General features: G+C 43.8%; 2 protein-coding genes across 5 annotated transcripts in view; one reads left to right on the forward strand and one right to left on the reverse strand.

Moving 5' to 3' along the window:
* The window catches only part of tdrd12 (tudor domain containing 12), a 36,863-nt gene extending 14,123 nt beyond the window's left edge, over positions 1–22,740 (forward strand). For 3 of the 4 annotated variants that reach the window (XM_015368036.2, XM_015368035.2, XM_015368037.2), the window contains 19 exons: positions 63–216; positions 487–614; positions 1,220–1,411; positions 1,846–1,974; positions 3,183–3,300; positions 3,551–3,690; positions 3,922–4,139; positions 4,301–4,382; positions 6,053–6,234; positions 6,726–6,933; positions 7,078–7,170; positions 7,455–7,627; positions 7,842–7,943; positions 8,894–8,952; positions 9,298–9,346; positions 9,750–9,863; positions 10,766–10,919; positions 11,367–11,433; positions 12,885–22,739. In XM_015368036.2, coding sequence (XP_015223522.2) covers positions 63–216; positions 487–614; positions 1,220–1,411; positions 1,846–1,974; positions 3,183–3,300; positions 3,551–3,690; positions 3,922–4,139; positions 4,301–4,382; positions 6,053–6,234; positions 6,726–6,933; positions 7,078–7,170; positions 7,455–7,627; positions 7,842–7,943; positions 8,894–8,952; positions 9,298–9,346; positions 9,750–9,863; positions 10,766–10,919; positions 11,367–11,433; positions 12,885–12,967 — 2,445 coding nt within the window. In that variant the 3' untranslated portion in view covers positions 12,968–22,739. Of the gene's footprint in view, positions 1–62; positions 217–486; positions 615–1,219; positions 1,412–1,845; positions 1,975–3,182; positions 3,301–3,550; positions 3,691–3,921; positions 4,140–4,300; positions 4,383–6,052; positions 6,235–6,725; positions 6,934–7,077; positions 7,171–7,454; positions 7,628–7,841; positions 7,944–8,893; positions 8,953–9,297; positions 9,347–9,749; positions 9,864–10,765; positions 10,920–11,366; positions 11,434–12,884 lie in introns of all 4 variants that reach the window. The other variant, XR_011182815.1, reaches the window with a different exon arrangement.
* Positions 22,726–25,145, reverse strand: LOC102688001 (regulator of G protein signaling 9 binding protein). The gene has a single exon (XM_015368044.2). The coding sequence runs from the start codon at positions 24,464–24,466 to the stop codon at positions 23,750–23,752; it is 717 nt and encodes a 238-aa protein (XP_015223530.1). The 5' UTR covers positions 24,467–25,145; the 3' UTR covers positions 22,726–23,749.
* Between the last annotated feature and the right edge of the window lie 81 nt (positions 25,146–25,226).

Consider the following 25,226-nt stretch of genomic DNA (forward strand, 5'->3'; position numbering starts at 1 on the left):
TGCAGTGGCTCTGTCAGTGTTTAATCCTTCACGCTCAACAGACTGTGTTCCTTATGTTGCAGCCCATAGCGGTGGTTCTGTGCCCGGGATGGGAAAGGGCACAGCTTGTGTTTGACACGCTGGAGGAGTGCAGTGTGCGCCAGCCCTGGAATCCCATGCTGATCCTTGTGGGACTTCAGAAAGAAGAGGCAAAAGCTGTCAGGATTAAAAAAGCATGTAAGACTTCCTTGATTGTTGCCTTTTTGGGCATTTTAGCCTGTAAATGTTTACCTTGCTTAGGTGTCATTGCGACAAATTGGATGTGACTAGCCATCGTCTCTGTTGTGCTGGGTTCTTCATTATATTGTCAGACCTCTCCAGCTTTGCCCTTTCAGTTGAATTAAGAGTGGAATGACCTTGCACCCTTCTGGGTTTGTTCAAAGAGGTTCTCCTCCTCTTGAAGCGTGCTCCTCTGCTTCTCATGATGCTGTTAATTCCTCGGTGCAGGCCTGATCGTGGTCACTACGCCCTTCGGCCTCCTCAGACTGATGGAGTTCCACTGCTTCAAGTTCCTCCGGCTGTGCCACCTCGTCCTGGATGAGGTTGACGTGCTCTTCTCTCGAGCCCCAGAAGAGGCGAGTGCCCCCTGTGCCCCCTGCTCTGAATTGAGTCACGTCCCTTACTGGGACTTTTCACTCCCAGTTCACTCTTGAGCGTTTTTGTGAGCGAAAGCAGAGCTGCAGTGTTTGCAGGGAGGGTGCTCTCATGTCCACGCAAGCCATGTGCTTGAATTATGTTCACCTACTGCACCTACTCTGAACTTCTGTGAGTTGCCAAAAACGTGTCGGCTCACGGAGAGCTTTCCAAAAAAAATGGTTACTTAGTTTTGTGCAAAAGTTTGGGCAACCCTGGCCAAATTACGTTTTGTTGATTTTCTAAGTGAAAAGAAGTTAACAACCTCTGCAGCGAACAAACTCAGGCTTACAGAGCAGATTGGTTCTAAAACTAAAAACCAAGTATCCAGCTTTTGTTTCAAATGCATATTTCTTCGTTTCCTGCCATGGCCTGGCGTCCCGTCCAGGGAGTATCCTGCTTTGCGCCTGTTGCTTGGCGGGATGGGCTCCGGCCTCCCCCATGACTCCGAATTGGAAGAAGCGGTTAGAAAACAGGTGCATTTCCTCATTTCAGCCCCTCTCCTATAAGCATAACTAAAGTGGTGGGCATGTTTTTCGTTTTGCAGATGTCCGCAGTCCTGCAGCATTTCAAAAAGATCTTGGCATACAAAGAGTGGGGCGTGGTTCCCCACCAGCTCATCGCTGTTGGAGGCCAGTGGAGCAGGCAGATGGAGAGCCTGGTGAGAGAGCACATGAGCAACCCCTCCATTATCCTTACAGCAAGGGAGGAGGCTGCCCTGTATGGGAATGTGCAGCAGGTGAGTGCTGTAGGAATGGGATTGCAGTGCCTTTGCAGATAAACAGGGCTGGCAAGCCAGCTGTTTGTGTCGTCGCTGCTGGTTGACAAGCCACTTTCCTTCACTGTCCCATAGTGTTGAAAACAAGCACTTGGCACAGATTCGTGGAGCTTTAGAGAAAGTTGTTTTCAACCTGTATCATGTGTGGAATGGATTAAAATGTCCAATATCTGGCAGAGGTGCAGTTGAATCTTTTTTTTTTGTGTACAGAATGGTTCATTTAAGGTTGCTTTATTTTTTTCTCGCTTTTCAACCTAGACTTGAAGGCCAGCTTTCTGTTGCACTTTATACAGTACATATCCACTCGTGGAAATGTTTCGATAAACTGACAAATTGTCATTGTGATGCAGCAGAATTTCTCTCATGCTTATGGAAAGTGATGTTGTCTGAAACAGGTGATCCTGCTCTGTCTGGACTGTTATAAGCTCAGTGTGATGCTCAGCACCTTGGACTTTGTTCCTGATGTTCCTCAAAAGATCTTAATCTTTGCTGACTCCGTTGAAGAAGTGGAACATGTGTATAAGGTAAAATGCCTGAGGTTATTAAAAAGAATGCGTTTAGGAAGTAACGCAGTTTATTCTACAGAGTTCTTAATATTTTGGCTCAGTGACTCAGAGAATGTCAAGGACTTGTGGCTTAAAATGAAAGTTTATAGTCCTGATTTTGACAGTGGGTATTAAAATGATCAGCATTTCATTTCCTCTCTCGATCTACTGTCATGTGCCACTTTGTTGCTTGGGTTCGCTGCTGCCACTACACCCGCGGTGTTGACTTCATGATCTCGATGGATGCATTTCTCAGGTTAGAAGATCCTGATGTGACAAAAGTGTCAGATGTGTTGGTTTGCAAGCTGCCTGTTCCTGCCTCTGTGTTTGAAATGAGCTAGACAGTGTCCTGCAGCAAGTGTCCCATCAGTCATGGGCACTGGATGATCTGTCCAGGCTGTGTGCTGGAGCATAGTGTTTGTGTGACTTCAAAACTGGGGCCCTTCCAATTTCTTTTGTGCCGTTTGGCCTTCATTAGGAGATTCCTCCATTGCACTACAAGAAATCCAATCATAACCTTGTGTGTGATGCCTTTTTTAAAACATAAATCCCTGTGTGTTTGCCATTTCAGCATTCCCGTCTTCTTTTGGCAGGCAGGCAATCCAGCATCCATGGGAACGTTCCATCTTCCCATGATGTTTACGCAGATACAGAAGAAATGTTTGGGAAGAAACATTGATGTCTTAAAAACCTTGTCAGAGATCTTGACCATGAAAGGGGATGTAGGATTTGCCTACTTGGCAGGCTCCTAAAGGAGTAATGAAACCCTGGCCAAGGTTTTACATTAATAAACGAAGTCATGTGTACATGGATATTTTTGTGGATATCCCCTCAAAAATAAGGATTCTTTTTCCTGTCCCACTGCGGGTCAGGAATCCCCAGTTCTGCTCCTGGAGAGCTGGTGCTTCTGTGGGTTTTCAAGGTTACTTTAAAGCAGCAGTGCCTGACAAGCTGGGGGCAACTGTTTTCACAGCTCCAGTTATTCCAAAGAGCTGACTCGAGTCATGAGCTCAGCTGGACTGAAAACCTGTGGCTACACCAGCACTCCAGGGTGGGGGATCCAAGCTGTCGGCCTAAAGACCTGAATTTCTTCAAGATTTGATTTGACTGCAAATCGAGAACCTTTTTTTTCTGGAATGATAAACAGAATTTGCTAGTTACCCTGGGCATTTTGCTTTTATTCTCAGGCCGTGTGTAGAACGTCTGCATTCTGCATGAAAGCTCACCAGGGCCTGACGTACGAGTTTAACTTTGTCATTGAGCAGTGGAGGAAGGACATCTCTCCAGGGACAAGTGTTGCTCTGGGTGAATATAGGCTTCTCTGCAGTTCTAATATAAATGTTCTAAAAATTAAAGCATCTCGTTTATTTTATAGTCCTAAAGTAGCTGCAAAATTCTGCATGCATTCTTCTCTAGGACCTTTATATATAGCTTGTTTAGACCCGCTTATCTTGAACTATTTTTCATACGCTTGCTGTAGAGGAACTTAGTTTGTATCGTACCTTAATTATTGTTGTGTTTAATGGCTGTGTGCTTTCTGATTTTTGTCTTTTAGTTTTGACCAATGAGTGCATAAACGCCCTGGGGATTACAGATGCCACCTGTGTGGTGCACTATGGGTTTCCCAGGTGTTCAAAGCTGTTTGGAAGTCGGCTGCATTGTATGTCAGATCACTTTCAGAACCTAGCTGAAATGGTATGAGTGGTTTTTTTGTTACCTTTTCAGCGCGATTATTTTTAGCTAGGGGCATTTTTTTCATTGTTTCTTAGTATCATCTTTGTTTTTTTCCTTCTGCCCCGCAGAACCAGTTTAAAGCCAGCTCCTAGGTCTCTGACCCTTTCCCAGTGTTGACCGTGTCAGGATCAAGGTTGTTGACTGAAAGGCTCTGTGCTGCTGTGTTTGATGGGTTTTCTTTCTGTTTGAAAGGACGCGGTGGAGCAGCAGGCCCAGAAGACCAAGTCTGTCCTGCTGCTCTCGGAAAGGAACACCGGGCATGTGGTGGGAGTCCTGCGGTATTTTGAGCGTGCTGGGGCAGTAGTGCCACCGGAGCTCATCCACTTTGCCGAGGGGGTGTTGAAGGCAAGAGAGGACCAGAAATCTAGAAGACCACTCTGCAGCTCTTTGAAATGCTTTGGTTTTTGCAGGTTGGAACCTTATTGTTTTCATCTTGTTCGTGTTCACGCTTTTTTTTTTACTTCTGTCCATTTCTCAATTTAAGAGGATAGACAGGATAGAGCACTGAAATGTTTATTTTTTCCCCTTTTTTTATAAAAAGCAAAACTTAACTGCATGCGTTTCATTCAAGAAATGAAAGGACTTGTCCAGACCGTCACACCTTTAACCCGGACTTGGATGCCCTGCAGATCCCAGACTCCGGATGTATAACGGTGAGCTTTTTTTAGGATTGGTAGACTTGTACAAGAGTTATTCCAAGATGCCCTTTTCTGGATGTCATGTTAACCGGTTAAACTTACAGAGACTGGCAAGTGTCATTCAATTGGCCACACATGGAGAAGTGTAACAGCAGAATCTTGGAGGAAGTGGCAAAATGAACAAGTCTGTGCAAGTACTCAAGGACCCACGCACTGTAAACCAAGACAAAAACTGGCTGCTCTACACACACTGTTAGGTTTCTTGCTATTAGGAGACTTAAGAAATAATAATGCAATACATGTATTAATGAAAACTTTGATAAATTACTTCTAGTCTTTGTGCTCAGGTGAAGACACTCACATATTGCCTTTATCTTGCAGAAATTGCAATACAAAAGAATACTTTCTCTATTTTTGATTAACTGATCTGTATTACCATTAAGCATCATGCTTTGTTCGTTCTGCTAATAAACCGAAAAGCACAGTTCAGTGTGTAAAAGGGAGTTAAACTCTGCTGCTGAAACTGTCACTGGTGACACATTTAAACTGTTAATACTGCATAAAGTCTGCTGCAGCAGTTCATGCATTTGTCTTCGAAGTGTTTTGAGAAGGCATTTAGATTGCATCAGTTTAATAACCAACAATCTGAAATGTGCCAACATGATTATATAGCACAACGCATGGACACGAGCAAATGCTGTTACCAGGGCAGCTCATCTATATTTTGTATACTGTATAGTGCACAAGTACAGTATTTTCAATAGTACAAAATTAGGATGGTACACATACATTAGCAGTATAATAGTGGTATGAGCAATAATAGATTGATTGAACCCAAAGTGCCCATACTGTCCCAAACTCAACTGAAGGCATGAGTTTTGTACAGTGGAGGAAGATGGCAGGACCAGCTGGAAAGGTGATAGGTACCTCCAGACAAGGCTTGTCGGCATGTGTATAGGGATCAATAATCTGGACATTCGGGAGAATTGAGAAAGCAGTAAGTGAGAATCGGTTTTATATTTTTTTGGTTAAACCAGTTGAGGTTGGGTAGTCGTGGGAGACCGGGGAGGGAAAGCCCACCGGAGCAGCAGAATCTTGGATGATGTGGACAGGATGGTTAGCAGGTGCAAGACAATCTGTGACGAGAGTGAAGGGGCATCGGAGAAGTCCCAGATCTTAGAGTAGAGGGGCTCGGAAGAGGAGGACAGCAGCCAGGGAAGTGACCGAGAAATGCTGGCGGAAGAGGGAGGACTAGAGGATAATTCCAAGGTTCTTGACGGAATGGGAGGATGAGGGTGGTGGTTTTGAGAGGGTGAGGACAAGGAAGGGAAAAAGAGGTTAGACTTGGATGTGCACACAATGTCAGTCACTCCAGTACAAGAAGGAAATTTGGAAGGAGATGTCGGGGGGGGGAAGGTTAATTTTAGATACGTTTGTGAGTGTGACATGAGTTTTCATAGGAGTCATGGCCTTCTAATATAAATTGTAAAGAAGAGTTTATTTCACTCGGAGAATCTGTTGCTACTGCTGCAGTGCTGAAGCACTCATTTCATTACACCCTGATAAAGACGAGTCTTGTACTTGTTTTTTAGGGTTGCCGGTTATTATTGCAGCACCAGTCAGTAAGAGATGACTCTGCGAATGTCAGTGTTGAATACTTCAGGTGTGTTCTTCATATCTTTCAGATTCTGCCCTTGCATGTAGAGAGTGCTTCCTGCTTCTTTGGTCGGATAGTGCGCAAGAAGGACGATTGCTACGAGAGACTGGCAGCAGAGATGGCAGAGTACTATGTGAACCATAAGCGCAGTGCAGTGAATGTGGAAAAGGGTGGGCTCTATGGAGTGCAAGAGGAGACTGTCTTACACAGGTAACAAACGCCTCATGCAGTTGAAGTGTAATGTGGGTTCGATATCTGAATTTGCCCCAAATCTTCAGTTTCAGCTGCTTGAGTAGGGAGCTGTGTCGGCATGCGTAGGCCACAAAGGAACAGGTAAAGGTTTATTCTGTGTTGGAAGGTTAAAAAAAAAAGTGACATGTTGGTTTTGGCCTGGAATGAACCTTAACCCGTTCAGTTTTGGAAGCCCTCAGTTAATGTGTTCTGGGTTTTTGTAAGTGGCAGGAGTAAAGAAGAGGACTGTGGGTCCGGTATCAGTCGGGCAGGGGTTCGAGTCTACAGTGCAACAGTTGTAGTGACCTTGAGTGAGATGGCTCTTCCTGATTGGTCACTCAGCTGTCCATGTGCCTCTCACTAAGGGTTATTTTGCAATGGAGCAAATGCATGCTGTAGAAGCTGTGATGTCTCTAGCCCTCTGAGCCTCTAAGCTTAACCCTCTTTTGCGCTTCTGGTCCGTTTTAAAGGGTACAGGTGCTGTCCTTGCCCGAGAAGGTGGGCTGCCTCTTCTACAGGGTTTGTGTGAGGTTCATAGACGAGGGCAGGACGGAGGAGGTGAAAGCCCATCAGCTGCTGGTGCTGCCCAGCCAGTTTCACAGTCTGCCCCCCCAGGCAGTGGAGTTCATCTTGTGCCGTGTGAAGCCCATAGACAGTGAAACGGAGTGGCACCCAAAGGTAAGACCTTCTGAAAGCAGGTTTTCATGAGAAGCCTGTTCTCGGGTAGTTCATATTCTTTGCTAGTCAGACTAGTTGGCCTTTTAATTTGTACAGAAAAGACATTCTTGTGCAGAACCTTATTGAATGTGCCTTTGCGTCTAGGTGACGAGACGCATCAGTCAGAAGATTAAACGTGTTCAACATGAAGCTAAAGTTGCTCTGTGTCTGGAAAAAACAGTATGGGTTGATCCGGTGGTAAGTATTAATTTTATTTGCATTCTTATGTCGAAAGCAGTCTGAAGTCTTGTATTCTTGCAGCTGCAAGGTTGAGCTTGGTTCATGTCTACCTCCACAGTTGACAGTAAAACCCTTCTGCCTGTGATGGGCAGGCAAGTACAAAGGATTAGGTGGCAACAGCTTTCTTGGCTTTCATTTGGTTGGAAGTATCAAGGCTGTTGTAAATCTTCATGACAATGACTGATTCTTTTGCGGGTGAACAGTTGCAGAATTAGTCATGTTTCTCCCCTGCTCTTTCAAAGGTCCATGTTACTTGGCTTCCTGCATTGAAGATGCATGTAAATGACTACAGCCTTCGCTCGGAAATTCTAGCTACTGGAATGGGGGTGGACAACCCGGAGCACCTGGAGAGGTTGAAACGGATGTGCCAAGACCGAGGCTTGTCCGGCCAGGAGCAGCCGGGTCAGCCCATGCAGTGAGTGACGGGGGAGGGTCTGCTTTTCCGAACTTCCTGAGCCAGTCTTGCCACGCCCCCCCCCCTCGAGCTTCCTCATTGGTCAGCTGCTGGTGAAGCGTGCAGTGGGCAGCCAGTCCAGCCTTGAGTTTTACCAAGTCTGACAAATGAGGGCTGCTTAGCCGGCGGAATCCTAACAGGAGGCTGCACCCCTTGTCTGCTTTGTGTTGGTCAGGCTGCAGTCCGCTCCGCAGGTCCTGGAGGAAGGGGTCGCCGAGGGGTCACCCGACATCCCTGAGCCCTGCTCTCAGGAGGGGCTGGAAGGCCCAGGGGAGGGGTACGTGTTACTTCCTCCCAAAACGCTCATCTTCCAAGAGCACGGACTGGGCAGTCCAGCTCATGTTTCTTCTGCTGTGTGTGTCTAAAATAGCTTTCCCACAGTCCTCTATTGGGTGTAGATGTTTGTTGTGTAAAAGGGACCCACAAACTTCAGGGGGTGGCCGTGGGTTCCTGAGGAAGCCTGCGGAAAGGTGCCAGTGCAGAAATAATGTGGATACATCACTCACAATGGAAGTGATGCAGATTCTCCCCCCCCACTAAGCTTATCAGCACCACCTGTGGTGCAGAAACAAAATGCAAAACTGTCAGGCAGAATTCCCCATTGTTTCTAAAACAGCTCGTGCAAAAACAGTTTACAATTACTGTGAAATGTCTTGAACAGTTCCTAACAGACGTTTTGTACACGCTTCACGTCTGATTGCTGATGAACAGCCTCTCTTCTTTTATCAGCAACATATGAAACTGCGTTTTAAAGACAGAGCTTCTTTAATCAGATGCTTGTCACTGACTGAATTGGGCCGCCGCAAAACAGCTGCTGAGCTGAAATAACACAGCTTCTGTATTGCCCTCTTTTCCTCGGTTTTTTTGCCATCCCAATGTCTGAATTCACTCCAGCTGAGTCCTCTGCTCCTCAATTAAACCCTCAGTTGAACTGAGTAATTTGTTTAATGCTTGTTGATCGTTCTTTATGATAAACATTGCAGATTCCGATTCTAAAATGTGATTTGAAATCTCTAGGTGGTTGTAGCTGAAAGAATAAGAGCTTCTCCACATTCAGTTCCACTGCGCAGCGCGGGTGCTCGCAGGGGTGGGTGGTGGGTTTGCTGCCAGTTGTGGTTTCATCCTGACCGTTGTCTTGGAAACCTGACTGGATAGTTCACAGTAAATAGCAGAAAGGAACGATAAGGCGAGTGCGATCTTCTAACCTTGCTGTGGATCTCTCGGCAGTGTGCATCTACAAAGAGGCAACTCTGTCCGGGCTCTCCAGGATCTCCGTGTGGAGGATGGTAAGGCAGTTTGGACTTGGACCCAGGGGTTAACCTGGGAACAGAAATGACGCAATCTAATATTGTCATGTTAAAACTCAGTTTTTTTTTTACTTTGTTTATAAATCACTCCCAGAATAAATAACATGACAGTCCTGCCAGTTGTGCTGTCATGTTAAAAGCAAATCGGTTATTGGCCAGTGTTAAGTGTAATCAATAGAAGTTGGTTTGAAATCTGTCCAAATATTGCTCCATTGATTAAGCTTATATTATTGTGTAATTTCCTCTTATTATCTTTGCAGTCTTTTTTTTACCTCTTAAAGTTTTACAAATCAACCTTTTCCCCCCTAATTTCTAAAAATATAGGTCTGCCGCAAACAGGCCATGTTCTCCAAGATGTTGCACCTAACAAACGGTATTGCAAACTTTTTTTTGGTGTCTTGATTTGCTTTAAAAAACAATGTGCTTATTTTGGGTATGCTGTTTTGTAGGTGTGATTTTTAGTTACAGTGTGAGCATCCTATCCCTCTTACTAAATGTTTTTAGCTTGATCATTGAAGATCTCATGCCTTTGTTTTATTAATACAACTCAACCGATGTCCATGCAAGATTCTAGTCAAAACTTTACCATGACAAATCAATTGAAACAAGTGGTATAACTAAATGAATCTGTGGATACACACCACATTTCTGTCTAAAATGAAAAAGCTTTGTTTTTTCCAAAAGCTGCATGCAAATGAAAAAAGCTGTATACATCGGTAACCTTAGATTCAGTTTTTTAACTGTTGCCAATTGTTTAACTTTTCATTTTTTTCTAGACTTCATCCAGAAATTAAATGGTTTCAGAGAGAAGACTCTGTTACATTAAAGTTTAAGCTCCTAAATCCAAGAGCACAGCAGTATACATTTCATCATGACAAAGTGACATACAGGTACATTTACAATTGCTTGTTGTGGTCTGGTGTTTTTGCCCATCCTGCTATGAAAAACTGTGAAATGGAATTTAAGAGTTTGGCTTTCATATGTTAGGTTAGAGATGCTTTTTTTACCCAATTACATGTTGATTGTGATAAGTCATGGAGGGCTGTTATTAATTAAGCAGGTTTTAACATGAAATCTAATTTTGGGGGGAATGTCTGTTAAGATCTTTTAATGGAGATAAAATTTGTCATACAGTTTTCGAAAGGGTTGGTTTCCTATAGAACTCACTTCCAGCATATCCAAGAGCACGAAGAACATGCTGTAACTAGACAGGAGCTCACATGTACTGGCAATATTGCGAATTGTTTCTAGTATGTGGGACAAATTTGGGTATTGAGTAGATCTCTAAATTTTTAAATCTCAAAGCTTCGTCTTTTTAAAACTCAAGGTTGGGTTTAATTTAAGGAAAAAATGTCAAAAGGCAAAACAATTTCAGTGAGTCATATTTGTAAGATCGTTCTTTGTAATTGGAGTGTCGGCACTGTACAAAATTTGCTGCCCTTTGTAAAATCGGGAGGCCACTGCTGGCATCTGGCCTTCAGCTTGCTTAGTGCGAGTAGTGCGCTTTGTGGTCAAATTAAATTATTTCTTGATTACATTTTTTAAATTCACTTTCCTTCCTGCCCTTTAAAATATCAAAGGCCACAATTGTTGCCTTTATGCATGAGAATCCAGCATTACTGAGGTTTTAGCAGTTTTTTTGCCTTAGAATCATAGGCCTGTAAATGATGCATTGCGTTTAATAAATTTTATATGGAAGTTTTTTTTCAATGAATTGTCACACAAAGACTTAATGTTATTTAATCTTGCATTTCTTATGAAGGGTCTAGTAACTTTTAAAAATCCTTTCCAGCGCCTGTGTCGATGAAAAATACTATTATGCAGACTTGGAACTTTATGGCAATGTTGTTGAAGACAAGTGCTCTGTAGATATCAAGTGCAACGAGCCAGTGATGACACTCCTCAAGGAAAGCAAAGGAGAATGGCCAAAGCTTCTGAAACACAAAGTAAGTTTTTTGCAGGATCTTGCTATAAAACCAGTCTTTTAATTATTTTTATTATCTTTTTTTTCCCCCACAGATCTTTTACAGTAGCAGTCTGCAAGCCATTAGAACATGTAGCCCTACTGCTAATCAAATACTCAAATTCTGAAACCAAAGAACAAAATGATCAATTATAAAAGTACTGTGTATGCTTTAAATCTCCGGGCAGCGCCACGGCACTGTGGTCGGCATTGGTGGGTCGTAGCACTGTGTCCTGGGTTCAGTTCCAGACCTGAGGTGCTGTCTGTGTGGATTTTGTATGTTCTCCAAAGTCACACTGGTAGGTTAATTGGCTTCTGGGGAAATTGGTGCTGGTCTGAGTGCCCTACATATTTTATATCTTCTCTTTATAGTGATGTATCTATTCCAATGCATATTTCCTGGGAATCATAATTGTAATTCCTCCAACAGAATGCTTTCGTTAGCTTGGACTTCGAACACTTCGTTGACTCTGAAGATGAAGATAATCTTGTCAGCGGTGAGGTTTTTTAGAGTATCTTTATTTCATTATTGAACAGCTGTGTATCATCACTACACATGTGTGCACTGATGTCTCTCGGTACAAGGAAACCGCAGACATGAATGCACTACATTGGGCCTGTTTTACAGAGGAACAAGATTATACGCCTAATTTTCCTGCACTCCACTTAATCATAGAAGTCAAATCTTAAAGAGCTCTTACTGGTTCAGGAGCGGAATGAATCTCCGTAGACTATTGTCTTCAGAACCTAAGTTTCCAGGTGACACTGCTGGCTTTGGATGAGGTTTCAAACCTGGGTTCTGATTTTCTTAGGCGTTAAACATCCCATGGTGCTGTTTGAAAGAGGAGGGGTGTTAACCCCAGTGTCCTGGCCGAGTTCCACTGTGAGCTTGTACAGTTGGGCCTGCCTGTGGGCCCCCTCCTAATATGGGTTTTGAGGCGGAGCCTCACTTCTCAATCTGATCTGAGTAGTGGGGCTGGTGGCGGTTTAAGGTGGCTCTCACTGGTGGCTCCTGAGTGGGGGATGAAGTGGGTCCCCTCTTGTTTGTAAAACCCTTTTGGGATCCTTTGAGATCAAGTTTAAATTGATAATCTCCTTGCCTATGCAGTGACCACCTAAGATTGACCAGGGGAGGTTGTACTGTATGTTGTGATTTATTATCAGTGTTAAATGTTGTGGAGATTTTCCAGTTTAAACAAGCTCTTGGTCTATGGTTTTGCTCCTCCCTGTTTCTAGAGTAACTTGTCAATTAATGAATGTGGAATGCGAAAAAAGCTCGGTCTGGTGACATTTCCAGGCAGTAAGCCAGGGGACTGCAAGTCTGCTGGGCATTAATTACTGTGATAGTGATGGTTTGCAATTCCTGTAGAACATTGATCAAGTCTGGGACTTCACAGAATGGTTATAAAGGCATGTACTTAGGCTCTCTGTCTGGCACCAGCAGTACCGTCTGCTGAGTCTGTTCAATAAGTGTACATTATCATATTCATTTGACATTTCTATACCCGTTGCTAGTACACTAATGCATTTATGACTTGAAATCGGAAAAAGATTGCCACCAATGGAGATTGCTATCACTAACCCTTTTTCTTGAAGGTCAGCTTAGGTGTGTTACTATTACATGAGAGGATACTTTCAGCTATATCTGATTTTTGTTTTAACTGTAGGGGAATGAGATACCTCATTCAAGGTATTTAATGTACTGTATAGTTTGAGGCAGGTTCACAGCCCTGCTCGTAGCTGCTGTTTGCTCAGTTACAGAGCTGAACCCTTAATTAACCTATTCATAGGACCCATGTGTGTTTCTTTGTTAACTTACAATCTCCCAACTTGCAAATATATATTTCTTTAGAGTCGAGTGTTGGGTCAGCTGGAACAAAAACCAGCAGGTCGTGTGGGGCCGCGGACCCCGGGAAATATCACAAGCACACGTTTGTTCTGTTTCTAGGTTGCAGTACGGAGACCAAATATTTCTCGGCGGTGCCCCTGGAGGAAGGAAGCTATGTGTACTCGGACAGCGAGAGCGACTGAGGGCCTGGGAGCTGCTGTGCTGTCTCGGGTCTGAGGGCGAGCTGCTCCCCCAGTCCACTCTTCACTCCTCTTCCCGTTATTGGACTACTTCCTGGAGGGAGTTTGCATGTTCTCAGTTTTCCTTAGGGTCTCCGGTTTCTCGCTCCCACCCACAGGCGTGGTGGCCAAGGAGTCGCTGGCTGTCCTGGATCGTTCCTCTCGGTTGGTCTTCTAGGGGCTGACGTCTTGTCCAGATGGAGCGCGGTCGTGTGCTTCCAGACTGGCCAGGGTGTTGGGGGTGGATGCACACTCACCAAGTTAAAGTACTAAATTGAGTCTGTCCTAACTGTTGGGTATGGTTGGGGTAACCATGTGGCTCAGAGCAGGCTGGGGTTGCAGGCTGAGGTCCTATGGCCAGACTTGACTTGGGTTCGAACAAGTGGTGTCGCTGCTCAAGGATTCCTGAAGTGGCAGTGGCGCAGTGGGCCAGCCCTATCCTGAAGGCTCTTGGCCAAGGGTAGTAGACCAACGTGCCCATGCCGCCATGGCTCTCACCGCCGACTCGTGCAGTGATGTCACTCGGTCACGCTGCTCCACACATCAGTGCTAGCTTTCCTGCCGGGTGCTGTGCAGCTTGTGATCTATCAGATGGCCAACAGGAGCACGTATATTAAATTATTAGTACAAACATGTTGACTGAAATCAAGATTTGATGGTGGCAGCTTCAGAAAATGAGATGGGCTGAAGCTCACTGTTTGACCATTGAACTTAATGTGCAGGAAAAAGACGAGATGCTGGTGATATTGTGCTATAGGTGGCGTCAGAGCGTGACGTTCTGGTGGTGATAGGCTTGAAAGCAAGCAGAATGATGGTAGTACCTACAGAAGGGTTGCAGTCTGCACAGGCGAATCTCAAGGAGGTGCTCGAAGGGATTGATTTCACTGATTTTTGAAGTCTTCTGCGCAAGGCAAGATGCATCCTGGAGGGGACCCCAGTTCATCACAGGACCGATGCATACAAAACCATGCACATCACTCACATCAGGGCCAGTTTAACCCACCAGCATGTCTTTGGACTGTGGGAGGAAACTGGAGCACCTGGAGGAGACCCATGTGAACAAAGGTGGGGGGGGGGGGAGAACATATAAACTCCACACAGACAACACCCCTGAACCCAGGGGCCATCTGCACGTCAAGGCTGCAGTGCTCACCACCGTGGAACCATGCTGCCTTGAAATGGAGTTCAAGAGCATGTTTCATATTAGGGGTGATTATTCAGACCTCAGCATTATGGTTGGCATAAAGGTGAACCTGATGGGCTTGTCCAGAAGGGGAGGGCTGACTGGCAATCTCCATTTGAATGATTGTTGGGAACATGTCTGATGAACCAGTTGCCTCTTGTTGTAAGAAGAGGCTTCTTTCTTGCAGCGCAGCCACAGTTGGCAGATGTGTGTACAGTACGTGGTGTTGAAGGGTGACTTTCACTACTGTGTATGATGAAGAAGCTAGTTTGTGTTGCAGATGTGTTTGCCCCTATACCGGCAGCATTAAAATTTCTCAGTTAGAGATGTCACAGGGGAAGTTAGAAGGGCTTTTGGTGGTCTGTCAATCCTGTCCACACTGTCCTTGCAGTCACTGTTCATCTGTAGTATTATTCATCACAAGTCAGTTGTCTGTCCTTTTCAAAACCGTTTTCAACATTAATACAGTACGCATTTTTCCCCAGCATGCAGTTCCTGCCGTACGACGGGTCGTTCTTCTCGACCACATGGCCTGATGCCTTTCACACCACGAGAGGCCTGCGCGGCTCTGCGCGGGGCAGCCGCCAGCTGTGCTGTACAGTACAGCTGCCGACTCCACACAAGAGCAGGTCTCGCTTCTGCGGCTTACTGCAGACCCGAGAAGTCAGTGCTGGTAGAACCGGTCCTGCTGACTGAATCTGCCTTTTTGTGTGTGTAGTGGTGATGGCTGCTGTTGACCTGCATTGTGGACCTGCATATTATATAGAGCGAGGAAGGTATGCAGTGCTTCTGCCGTTCACATATTTTCTGTGATTAATCTGCCTTTTGCATCACTGGTTGGAGTAATAGATCTTTCACTGTGCGGTGATCACCTTTTTTGCTTGTTTAACGCTGCTGTGTTCCTGCTGCAAGTATGAAAATGATATGACCATAAATCAATTAGGGCTTGTGTTGGACTACACATAATGTGAACATGGAAGAAGTAGCCAAAGCTTATGTCCTTATCTGTTAGTGGGTTTTGAAGTTCTTGGCCATCCAGTTTATATTACTCTTTTGAACATTAAACATTTTATTTCTTACAATGAATTAGTTGGAAGATAAAATACAGCCTGTGCTGCAGTGTGAAAAGTAATATTGGAATTAAATTCAGATGTTCACTGTTGCAGTTGTTGGCAACATTCTAGAGGTTAAATGTTTTGATTTTGTTCTGCCTTTTTTATGGTACATTTTTTTCAACCATTTTTCAGTTTTCATATTTCAAAAGATTTGTTATGGAAAATTGTTTACTGGAAATATTCCTAAAAATGACTGACTGATGCTTTTGGAAATGTTCGGTGTTTGATCTTGAACCATTTCCTATAACTGAAAGAGGGTCTGTTAGTTAAAGTTGGACCTGAGAAAAAACACGAGTCGTTGTTTTCTTTACTCCATTGTTTCTTAAGAAGATGACACCAACAGATTTATTCAAGATGGTACCGAAGAAAACTCAGTCTTTACTTGGGGTAGGAGCTGGTCAAACAGATCTTCTATTCAGTCAGCTGAAGGGGAGCATACCACAGAGAAAGGGTTTTCCCTAGCAATCAGGGCACATGCTTGTTTGGCTGAACTTACTTTCCCTTTTATACATTAACTGTAGGGAGATGTTAACATATCAAAGGATCACACAAGACAGGACACTCACAGAAGTGTTTCAAATACAGTGTCTGAAAAACAAAATGGGATGGAATATTCCTGTTTGGCATCTTGCAATGTCTAGTTTCACAGGTGTGAAAAATTACAGGCTCTAGCTGCAGAAAGACAGTTGAGTGCAAATAGAAAACTTCGTGTGCACAGTCTGGAACTTTCTCAAGAGCTCATCTCACTCGGTCATCCACATTGCGCCATTCCTAGTCTGCATCTTCTCAGTAGTCACTTGTTTTCATTCAGTTTTGTCAACATTTGACCCAGCATTCTCACATGTCTAGCTGTTACTTACTGCATGTACGTTGTTTAATTAACTTTACACCAGACTAAAGGGGTTATTAAATATTTCTTCACCAGTAGAGGGTGTGAAAGCACAGTAGAATAGAAACATCTTGCTTCAATATATACGGTGTAGTGTTTTTAATAAACTCTCGGCTGCATGAATGTGATTTTAGAATCAATTTGAACTGTTTTATCCTCTGGACATTTGTCAAGTTTATACTTTTTTAATATGGACACTTCACTGCTGCTTTTCTGCTAATGGTGTTTAAAGTTCTTGCAAAGGTTTCTTTCAGACGTATGAAGACTGAAGTGTGAGTTTAAGGGGAGTCAGCAAGTCTACAGCTGTACATGAATCCTGCAACCCACGCAGGTTATATATATAGTGGTTTAAAAGGTATTATACTGGACTTGCAGAATCTGATGGTTTTTGTTGCTGATCTGTGATCTGTCCCATCTTGCGCCACTCTTGGCACAGCTGGGCTGCTCAGCTGCCTGCTGGGAAGGGTCACCCTCTGTCAGAAGGAGGCATCATGGACAGACAGTCTGTAAGGGCCAGTGGGTGTAACCGTGGCAACGAGGCTGAAGCCACACTGCGCAGCCTATCCAGTTTTGTCGGTCCTCCTCTCTGGTAAAGAGTGTGCCAAAGCTGTACGTGTTTTGCATCATACTTTAAAGATGCCCTTCTCCACTGGATGCCAAAAAATTAGACCTGCTCTTTTTTTGTTTCGTTATTTCATTTCCTGATGAAGCAGAGTGCAGCAGCTGCATCAGTAGAGCCATGTGTTTAAAGGCTTGAACTTAAACTTTTCATGGTCTTCCCTAATTAGTAACCTCTTTCTGTACCGGTTTCAATTTTCCTTGTTTTTACAGTGTTTGATTACAAAAGTGTTGCCCCCATTTTTTTTAAGAATAACAGGATTTTTCTTTCCAATTTGCAACGCCAGCCTCTCTAGGGCTGTTTGATTTTGAGTCACTTACAGGCGGTCATGAAGTGGGCACAGATGAGTTCAGCGGCTCTCGAAAGACTCCAGGATGGGTCCCTCGAATACGAGGTGACCTTGGAGCATGAAGCAGGATGAGTCTGAGTTTAAAGGCTGTGTCGTTGTGTGGGATTACATAGGGACGTGGCCTCGCTTCTGGGAGCAGAGGGTTCTAATGGAATATATTGATTTGGGATAAACACAGCTCTCCGTCCCCAAAAAGCATGAGGTGGATGGGTGCCAGGTTTTGAAGGCGAAAATGAGCAGCAACGTCTGATTACGTAGTGAGGGTACAAGTAAATTCTTTACATCTTGTAGGACTGTAAGTGGAGAAGGTGTCACTTTCAACTGGTTAAAAAAAAAAGTCTGACCCCAGAAATGAAATGATGTAATACTATATGAAAACGCAGAAGTGTGAAAGATTTTGAATTTGCTCATGCTGGGGACTTGGTTTTGAAGTCTTTTACATTTACAGTCCTGCCAAGCTTTTTAAGGTCTTTTAAAATGCTGAAGTAGTTTGTAGTGAATGCATTTTGGGCTTTTGCAAAAGCAATTTCTTGAATAGAGCAGCTTTCAAAAACAAAGTTCTTTTGAAACTGTTTTCCTCCTTCTAATGGTGGGTATTAATCAGGCTCTTTCACAGTTTGTTAAAAAGATGATTTAAGGGATGTCTGAACAATACATTATATTCACTGCAACAGGGCAGGACAATAAAAGGCTCATGATCACCTAATACCAAGACACTGCTGTGCAAAAGTCTTAGGACATTTTGTGGACTCATCACAGTTTTTCCTTCTTTATGCAGTCTATCTTAACTGTTATTAGCCATTTTGCTTTAAGATGACCCTTAATCCTAATGGATTTTGTAGTACAGGAGGTAGCCTTTTTGTTCAATGCAAATTCAGAGATACAAGTGATGATAATGATGAGGAACAGCTGACAATGTGTCAGTTAGATTTTACTGGTGAATGTGATGGGTTAGCTAGTACAACACTTGATATTGACTGCTCTTGTATGTAGAACTATATACATTCGTTTTCTCTGGGCTGTTGTGATCTAGCATTTGAAGATTCTTCTCTGTCAATTAAAGAATGCTAATGGACAAGATTGTAAGTACAGTTTAGATTGGGCCAAAAGAAAACCAAAGTGCAAAGTAGTATGCTGTAATGGTAGAAAGCACTATCTGGGACTTGTTAATGCTCGTAGCATCATTTACAGTATATTTGGTGTTACTCCCGGTTTGTCTGAGAACTTAGTAATACTTGCAAGATGTCTTTCTATTTAGGTCCATTCTGTCTGAACTGGTTTTAAAAACTAAAGCTCTGATCCAATCTCACCTCTCATTTTATTGCCCTAGTAGTATTAGTGTTAGTATTGTTCCAGGAAGAGCAAAAACTCATTTGGAAATTATGATGTGTGAAGGCTTTGCACAGGCAATGTGGTGGTTTGTTTGGGAGTGATTTATCCAGACTTGTGTAGAGATTGCGAGATCAAGCCTTAATACTTTGGGGAAAAAAGCAAGGATGGAATTACTAGGATATAGTGTCTAGTTGTAAGATAAAAGAATGCCATGGATTGATTTCCTGATTAAAAAAGCTGGACGAGTCTTCACATTTACACGGGTTGTGGTCATGTAACCTTGAAAATGTTTTTACATGTAGATATGAATGGATTAGTGTTTGTATTAGTATTTCTGTATTTTAGAGAAGAAGATACTACAATTACAGAGATCCTCCATTTCAGTTTCTCCGGTGACAAACATTTTGTGAAACTGCAAATCTTGTAGGATCTTCGCTAATCATTAACGGCCGTGCCGACAGAATCTAGCGAGCCACCAACAGAGGAACTATGTGGGATGAGAATCTCAGACCACAGAGTGCTTCCAGGCCTGTGGTTTAAAGAGTCAGAGCTGTCTACAGCTTTGATGTGTGATCCTGAGTTTTGAATCCACCACAGGCAGCCAGCGGTGACCCTGATGCATGAAGTCACAGCATTGCACCGTGCATCTTTCACTGCCAGTGTGGTTTTGTGCACAGTCCAGACTTGCCACCTTGTAACATAAGCTTTATTCCTGAGAATGCTCTTTGCAATATCACTCTCTCTGAGGTCAAGAGGTCAAAACGGCAATACTTCCACAGCTCCATCCTTTTGTTTAGTTCCAACTTGTTTTTAAGGTCTTACACGAGACAAACACAAGACTCGTTGGTCTGTAATTACCCGGTTCATTTTGGCCATCTTTTTATGGATGGGAGCTGCAGTGGTCAGTTGCATGTCAGCGGGCATCACCTCTGTAGCGTGACTGAAGGAAGACTTTGCTAATGGGCTGCAGATAGCATCTCTCATTTCCTTCAGCACAGAACTCCTATCTGCCTCTGGATATTCAATATAATCGTAAGTGCTTCTGTTGCCTGTGACACTTCTGCCCCTTCTCCAATAGTCTCATATCCTTCTGAATTTTATTTATTTTGTTTAGTTTTGTCCATGGTAGAGATCTTAAATTTCTACTTAGTTCATAGTTGTATACCTTTTCATTGTCGGAGAACTTTCTGTTGTTATTTCTAAGACTTTTCACCCTTTCCTAGTCTTGTTGATGTAATATATGACTAAAAAAAACAATTCATTGTGGTATTCTTTATCATGGAAATTCTACAATCCTTTTTCATGTGTGCTCGCTATTCATAGTAGTCCTTTTCTTTAACTGAATCCTGGGCTTCTAATTGTTTTAGAAAGTGACTTTTCTTGTTTTTTGGGTTTGGGCCACTGCTCTCTAGTCCTTGATTTACTTTTGGGATGAGTCATTTGTATCCACTGGAAGTTCATATCTGTCCTCATAAGGGAGGCTGTTCATGCAGATCCAGACGCTGTGTGGGTGTTCTTGCTATGTGGTGATGGAGAGGATGCCTGTATCTCTTCGCAGCACTATAAAATATTGTCACGAAACCCAGTAGGTGGTGTAAAGATCTGTCTGAGCTTCTCTGACAGGCTGTGATTGCTGCTTGTTTTAGCAAATGCTTTAGAACAACACAAATTAGGAAAAATTGGTCAGACGATAAACATTACGTTGACTTTTAAACCCTGTAAACAGAATGGCAATGTGGCTGTAGAGCAGTGGACAGAAATCTTGTTGATCTAAAACATTAATCACGCTGACCTGTGTTTGACACAGTAAGTGGCACATAGTGTACACAGGTGTTGAAACATTTCTTATTAATTTGGCTGACACTTTTACCCCACAGAGCAAAGCACAGTTTTACCCATTTATGGGAGCATATGAGTGAAGTGGCTCGCTCAAGGATGTAACTACATCAGTGTCAGACCTGGCCATTGAACCCACAGCATTCCAAAGATTTTCCAGGGGAATCATTTCCAGGTTCCTCTTGGTGGTGTGAACATTTATTTGGGATTTGCTGGCTTAAGGAAGTTAAATTTGCTTCCTCTCCACACAGTTGCTGTGAATTAGTTTTATATCAAGGTTCCCAGCTCTGGTGCCAGGAAGAGGAGGTTTGGAAATGCTGAAGGACACAGATCTTTGAAAGGGAGAAACATTTTGTTGTCTGTGATCTTAACTTGCTTTCCAATTTCTGAGTTAGAGATTTTCTGTTAATGGCAAATGCCTTTTCCTGTAAATTTTCAGTTTGTTCTTATTTATAAATTACACTTGCATCTATTAAGAATGTATTTCAGTGCGTTGAGAACAGGCACGCTGAAGTCAGTAAAATTCTCAATCAGAGGGTAGGTTTCTTTGAGATAAATCTAATTCACTCAAGAAAAGCAAAACAATGATGCTTGTGTGGTCTAAAAACAGTTTGTTTTTTAACAAGTTTTAATTACTTCCAAACGAGCAGTATAACCAAACATACGCCTCGATGCGTCGTGGTTCTCTACAGTCTCTCCTGGGTTGCTTGTGGACCTTTTCAAGTTTTAATTGAGAAACAAAAGTGGCAACAGCAGAAACAGCCTGAGCTCCAGCAGGAGTCGTGAATCTAGAGCCTTTCCCCTTAACTAGGCCATTGCATTGAACGGGGTTAGCCTGCTTTGTCCATTACCTTTCACCTCGAGCAGCACTTAGAAGACAACTAGGGGCAAGTTTCACTTTCACGTGTTTTACAGAGCTGACCGTTTCTGAATTGATCCGCTTGAGGGGGTGAGGTAATGGGAAGACATCTAGTCCGTCTGCCCAGTGATCTACTCCAGCACAGCTCTTGTGGTGACCTGTTAATCCACCTCTGAGCCTTTATCATTCCCTGAACTCCTTTCTGCTCATCATTACTTTCACACTATCGATCACTGTCTGCATCTGCTCAACCCCCCCCCAGCAAAAAAATCCCAAATGCTGTAGCAATTAAAACCCAGCAGCATTTTAGACCAGCCCATAATCATGGTAGGAGACAAATCGTGGAGAGGCTTCTAAATCCCAAATGAATTTTGATCATGCTTTTTATGTAATGGGTATCTTTGAGGGATTAGGAGGACTTAACATGCTTTTTTGCCTTATATAAAAACAATACGGGACAGGCGGGGATCTGTGCAGCTCCAGGCAGGTAGGTCTGGGTGATGCAGCAGTGGCATGACCCCTGCCCCCTGGCTCATGCCTGGTGCCACAGGATCAATGCGGACCGGCGCAAGGCAGCTGCTGTGGAGGAATGGAAGCAGTACAGTATGTCTTCAGCCCTGGGGAACAGACGCCGCACCCCCTGGCTGTCGTTGCCGGCATCGCCCCTGGCGTTCGTTTTACTGACGCGGCAAGAAAGCTCCGCATCTCTAACGGCAGCAAGGGAAGCTGTATCTTTTGCTTCGTCTTCATCTACCTTTCACGCTCTCGACGCCCATCTTCGAACAGGCCTCTGGATTATAGACCCGAACTATATTTTATGTAACTTCTGCAGTGTTCTATTCAGGTGTAGAGTTCTAGAACCAATTCACTTGTTTTCATCTCGGCTGAAGTCAACATAGTTCTCAGGACCCAAGAACCATTTGCATTTGGTGGCTTCTGAAGACCAAACACCTCTCCGTCTTCGAGTCGAGTAATCCGAGAGGGACAGAAGGAAACTCACTGCCAGCTGCTGTACCAACCCCTGTTCTACTGTACCATGCAACTGCCTTTCTTGAGTCTTATGTGACCCCTCTTAAATTCAGAACAAGAAGACTGCTGTGAGAAAGCTAGGGTTAACTTTTGTTTTGAAATATCTTGGCTGCTGTTATTGCAAACAGGGAAAGTATAGCTTTAAGGTACAAGATTTGGTTCTGGGGTTTCAACCAGTACAGCTTGAATCTTGTGGGGGCATGAAAAGAGTATTTTTTCATCACCCCCACTTAATCCTTAATTATAATGGACTGGGATTCCTACTGCAGCAGGATATTACAGCAAACCCCCAGCTTTTTAACTGCTTAAATGACAAAATAACTATGGTACAAATGTCTCCTTTATTCTACAGTTTAATAATATTGTCAACACTCGCTATAGCTTTAGCAAGGGTATGTTTGATTAGTGTTTATAAACAAGATTCATATCCAGGTCATTTTAACGTCACAAACTACTTCATTACACTTATAGGATGGGTTTAAATGGAGACGAACGATATATAATCAGCGGGTTGTGATATTCAATATTGTTTATTATAAATATACTTCGTTGTATGTACAGTGTTTAATACAGGAATATATTATGTACAAATTCTGTATACAAGTCTTTCAGTTATGAGCAGTTAAGTGATCACACCTGTGCGTTCATGATATGAAAAGGTATACAGTGTTGAAAACACACTGTGAATTATACTTGGGAATACTGAAAAAGTAAAAAATAACTAATATCTTATTCTCGGCATGGAAATGAAGTACAGGAATGGGAATTCGCGCAGTTAAGATGGTTGGATTTAGTTATGCAACAAAGACGCCAAATTATCCATTCTGTGCACAACCCGTCGCAATAAGTGAACTAGCAGTTTCCACAGCCTATATACAAGTTTGCTCACACCTGAAGAAGACTCCACGCCCGAGACGTTGTTTTTCTTCTTTTTTTCAGCATGGAATAAACCTATTATTCCTATATATAAGTTAGAGGCTTTATGCAGAAACAGACATTTATTTATAGATCGGCTTAGGCTAATCCTACCGGCTAATACTCCGATAATTTCCACGTTATAAAACGTTAAGATCGGCTGCTACCAGCGTTTGTTTTTTCCCCTCAGAAACGATTTAATTTTTTGGAGCTGCGAGTCCATTCGCTTGTAAGTTGCACGTATACAGTATACAGTACAGGCTACAATTCTTTACTCGCCCCCAGACCTTGCTTTCTTCGAAACATGGTATTATCAAAAAACACTATTTTAACATTCATTTCAGTATCACTCACATTCCACGACTATTAAAGAATCAGAGAGACCTTGAAATGTATGAACATATCCAAATTATTATTAGCGATAAATCCGTTGGTTCTTTGGAAAGCTTCTGAAGTTTTGTTTTTACATTCAGAACCAGTCGTCTTTAAGTTCGCAGAAGCTCATTCCTTGGCCTGGCGACATGCAGATCTCGCATAAAGCAACTGTCAGCGAAGTGCGCCCTCCTTACCTACACCAGTGTGGTTTTCAAGCCCCCCGTGATGGACAATGAAAAGCCTTTTTATGAGAGTTTAATGACACAAAGCGCCAAAACAATTGCAACGAACAAGACAGCGGTGAATACCACCCCTGCCAGGATTTTGGTGGGGTCGCACGGGGACTTGTTTTCCTCGTTGACCGAAATCACCCCGATGGACGACGCCCCGACGCTGATCGTAGACTTCAGCTCGGCCCCGGGGTCCTGCTTCGCTTCCACCATCCAGTGGGCAACGTTTACCTTCATCTCCATCTCCTCCATCATCTCGCCCACCTGGCTGATCTCATGCTCCAGCTCTTTCAAGTCCACTACGTCGATATTGCTGTCCGCTTCGTACTTCATGTTCTGCGTGCTCATGGCGCGGGCAGCGACTCCGGACGTACTACCACACATCCCCGTCTGGATGAGGTGTCTCTTGGGGACGTGGAGAGGAAACTCCTGCCCGATTTCCAGCGCCTTCTTCATATCGAGCTCCAGCAGTTCCATGCTTGTCGAAAATATCACCCACAGGCGCTCGTACTCGGCGCGGTCCTCCTTGTTGATCGTCTTATCCTTGAGCAAAGCGGTCAGTTTGTTCCTGTTGGCCACGGCGAGGTCCTGCGCTTTCTTCCGGGTCCTCTTCAGCTCTTCCCGCAGGTTCTGGGAGTCCGAGGTGCCCCCGACAGCGACCACCAGGTGTCTGTAACAGGCGGTCACTTTGTTCAGCGCATCCAATAGTGTTTTGCATTCCTCTTTTCCCATATTTGTGTGTGCGAGGAACCGTTCCTTCGCCGCACCGGGTTATGGAAGATTTACGAAGGAAGGAAAAGCCGAAAAGGAGATGATTTGCGGGGAGGAGGGGCTGGCGTGCAGTCTCGATTCCCTGTGCTTTCAGATTCCAGAGCAGATGCGCAGCCTTTCACATTCACACAGCGATCTCTCCGCTGCAAATTCCTCTCCATCCATGTCAGCGAGTCCTGTGTTCTGCAGGATGACACGCTTGGCAACAAATGACCCCGCTCTCGCTCCTAAATCCAATCCTGCTGGACACGAATTAAGCGAGAAGTAAAAGCACCCCCGCCGCTCTGTTATTTACTGAAAACGTCGTTTGCCGTCGTAGTTGCAGCTTTGCAAAACAATGCAACATGACCAAAGAAGCATGTTCCGCTATAGGCGCTTCACCAGCGAGATCCGAACTCCTTTAAAACGCGAGAAGTGCGCTCATATTAACGACAAAACGCAGAAAATGGTACAAAAAATTGCCAAATGAAGTAACAAAATAGGATGCGTTAAATCCAGTTTAATACAAGACAGAAGTGGGGAAAAATAAACGCAGTGGAAACCAAATACTAGGTTAAAGAAAGAAAATCGTCAGGTAATGCCATAGAAAGCTGCCTACAAGCAGCCCGTCGTTAACACATTGCTAGCTTGGGAGCTGTCCACTACAGCAGCAGAGCAGACGAGCTTTAAATACAGCTGAGCGCCCAGTCCAGTCACATGGCGCACACAACAGGAAGTAACC

The sequence above is a fragment of the Lepisosteus oculatus genome, chromosome 20 (genome assembly GCF_040954835.1).
Source record: "Lepisosteus oculatus isolate fLepOcu1 chromosome 20, fLepOcu1.hap2, whole genome shotgun sequence".
NCBI lineage: Eukaryota > Metazoa > Chordata > Actinopteri > Semionotiformes > Lepisosteidae > Lepisosteus > Lepisosteus oculatus.

Bases quoted from the DNA above. Each gene is read 5' to 3' on its own strand.
- LOC102688001 (XM_015368044.2), bottom strand. From the start codon at position 24,466: ATGGGAAAAGAGGAATGCAAAACACTATTGGATGCGCTGAACAAAGTG.